This window comes from Acyrthosiphon pisum, unplaced genomic scaffold, assembly GCF_005508785.2.
Source record: "Acyrthosiphon pisum isolate AL4f unplaced genomic scaffold, pea_aphid_22Mar2018_4r6ur Scaffold_12297;HRSCAF=12924, whole genome shotgun sequence".
NCBI lineage: Eukaryota > Metazoa > Arthropoda > Insecta > Hemiptera > Aphididae > Acyrthosiphon > Acyrthosiphon pisum.
Window position 1 is genome coordinate 1 of NW_021760773.1, and position 1,254 is coordinate 1,254.

Consider the following 1,254-nt stretch of genomic DNA (forward strand, 5'->3'; position numbering starts at 1 on the left):
TATGATAATGAAATATGATAATGGAATATGATAATGAAATATGATAGTGGAATATGATAAATGATGATATAAGACAAGATACATATATTTACGCGTGTCGTACGACCGTTATTGGTGACGACTTCACGAATTCACAGTGAGCATTTTTGGTAAATGTTCAAACAGATAAATCGGGAAATAGCAATAATTAAACGTAAAATAGAGGATAATATGGAAAAAAATGAATTATCATCAATCGTAACATCGCGTGATGTTAATTGGTGGGTATATGGTATATTCAGCCCTGGAGAATTATTTTGGTAACGGAAAGTCAAATCCAAATATTCGATTCAAGGAGGTTTTAATTGGATGGATGAAGGAGTCAATCAAGAACACAATAATAATAAGACGGTGCAACAAATACATAATATGTATAATAGCACGGTCACGGTACATTACTATCATTATTATTGTAATAATGATTGTGTATTGTGACCGTGCTATTATATATATGATGTATTTCTCGCACAGACTTATTAATATTGTTTTCTTGGTGGACATTTACATCCGTCCAGTTAGAACTACTAGCTTGAATTGAATTAGGATTTGACTTGCCCTTCCCAAAATAATTCTCTAGTGCTGAGTATACCGTTGAATAACTCTCTTTCACTGCCAGCGAACCATTAACATCACGTGATGTTATGACGTTCGATGACAATTCAGAATTTTCAATGTCCTCTATTTTATGTTTAATTAAAACTATTTCCTTATTTATCTGCTTGATTTCGTCCCATAGTTCGTTATTGGGTCCCTATAAAAAAAACATTATAAATAATTATAGTTTTTATACATTCTAAACTTGGTACTTACTGAAGTTGGCTTCCCTATAACTTCGAATGTCAAGCAAAGTGTGATTAAGGTTACGACTACAATAATATAAAGCATTTTTCTTGAAAATTTATTTTTTTCTGGAATATGATTCTCTTCAATCTAAAAAAAAATACATAACATTATTATTTTCAGTTAAATTAATCGAAAAACATTAAAATATATACTTACGTCTATGATACAAGAATAATTGTTGCACATCTTAGCCGCACGTTCAACAAAGTGAGTTGTTATTTTCATTTATTTCCAGCCTTGCAAGGTTACTATGTTGATATTTTTCCTGTTATTAGCCAGCATAGACTTATTAACTTAGTGGGTTAAAACTGTACCATATTTTTGTAGTTTTAGACAAATAAGTGGAACCCAGATAACAATTTCTCAACTTAA

General features: G+C 30.5%; 1 protein-coding gene across 1 annotated transcript; it reads right to left on the bottom strand.

Moving 5' to 3' along the window:
- Positions 1 to 111: 111 nt before the first annotated feature.
- On the bottom strand, positions 112 to 1,244 carry LOC100571564. The gene is made up of 3 exons (XM_008191337.3): positions 1,039 to 1,244; positions 850 to 969; positions 112 to 790 (listed from the first exon to the last, which is right to left on the bottom strand). The coding sequence occupies exons 1-3, from the start codon at positions 1,105 to 1,107 to the stop codon at positions 425 to 427; spliced, it is 555 nt and encodes a 184-aa protein (XP_008189559.2). The 5' UTR covers positions 1,108 to 1,244; the 3' UTR covers positions 112 to 424.
- Between the last annotated feature and the right edge of the window lie 10 nt (positions 1,245 to 1,254).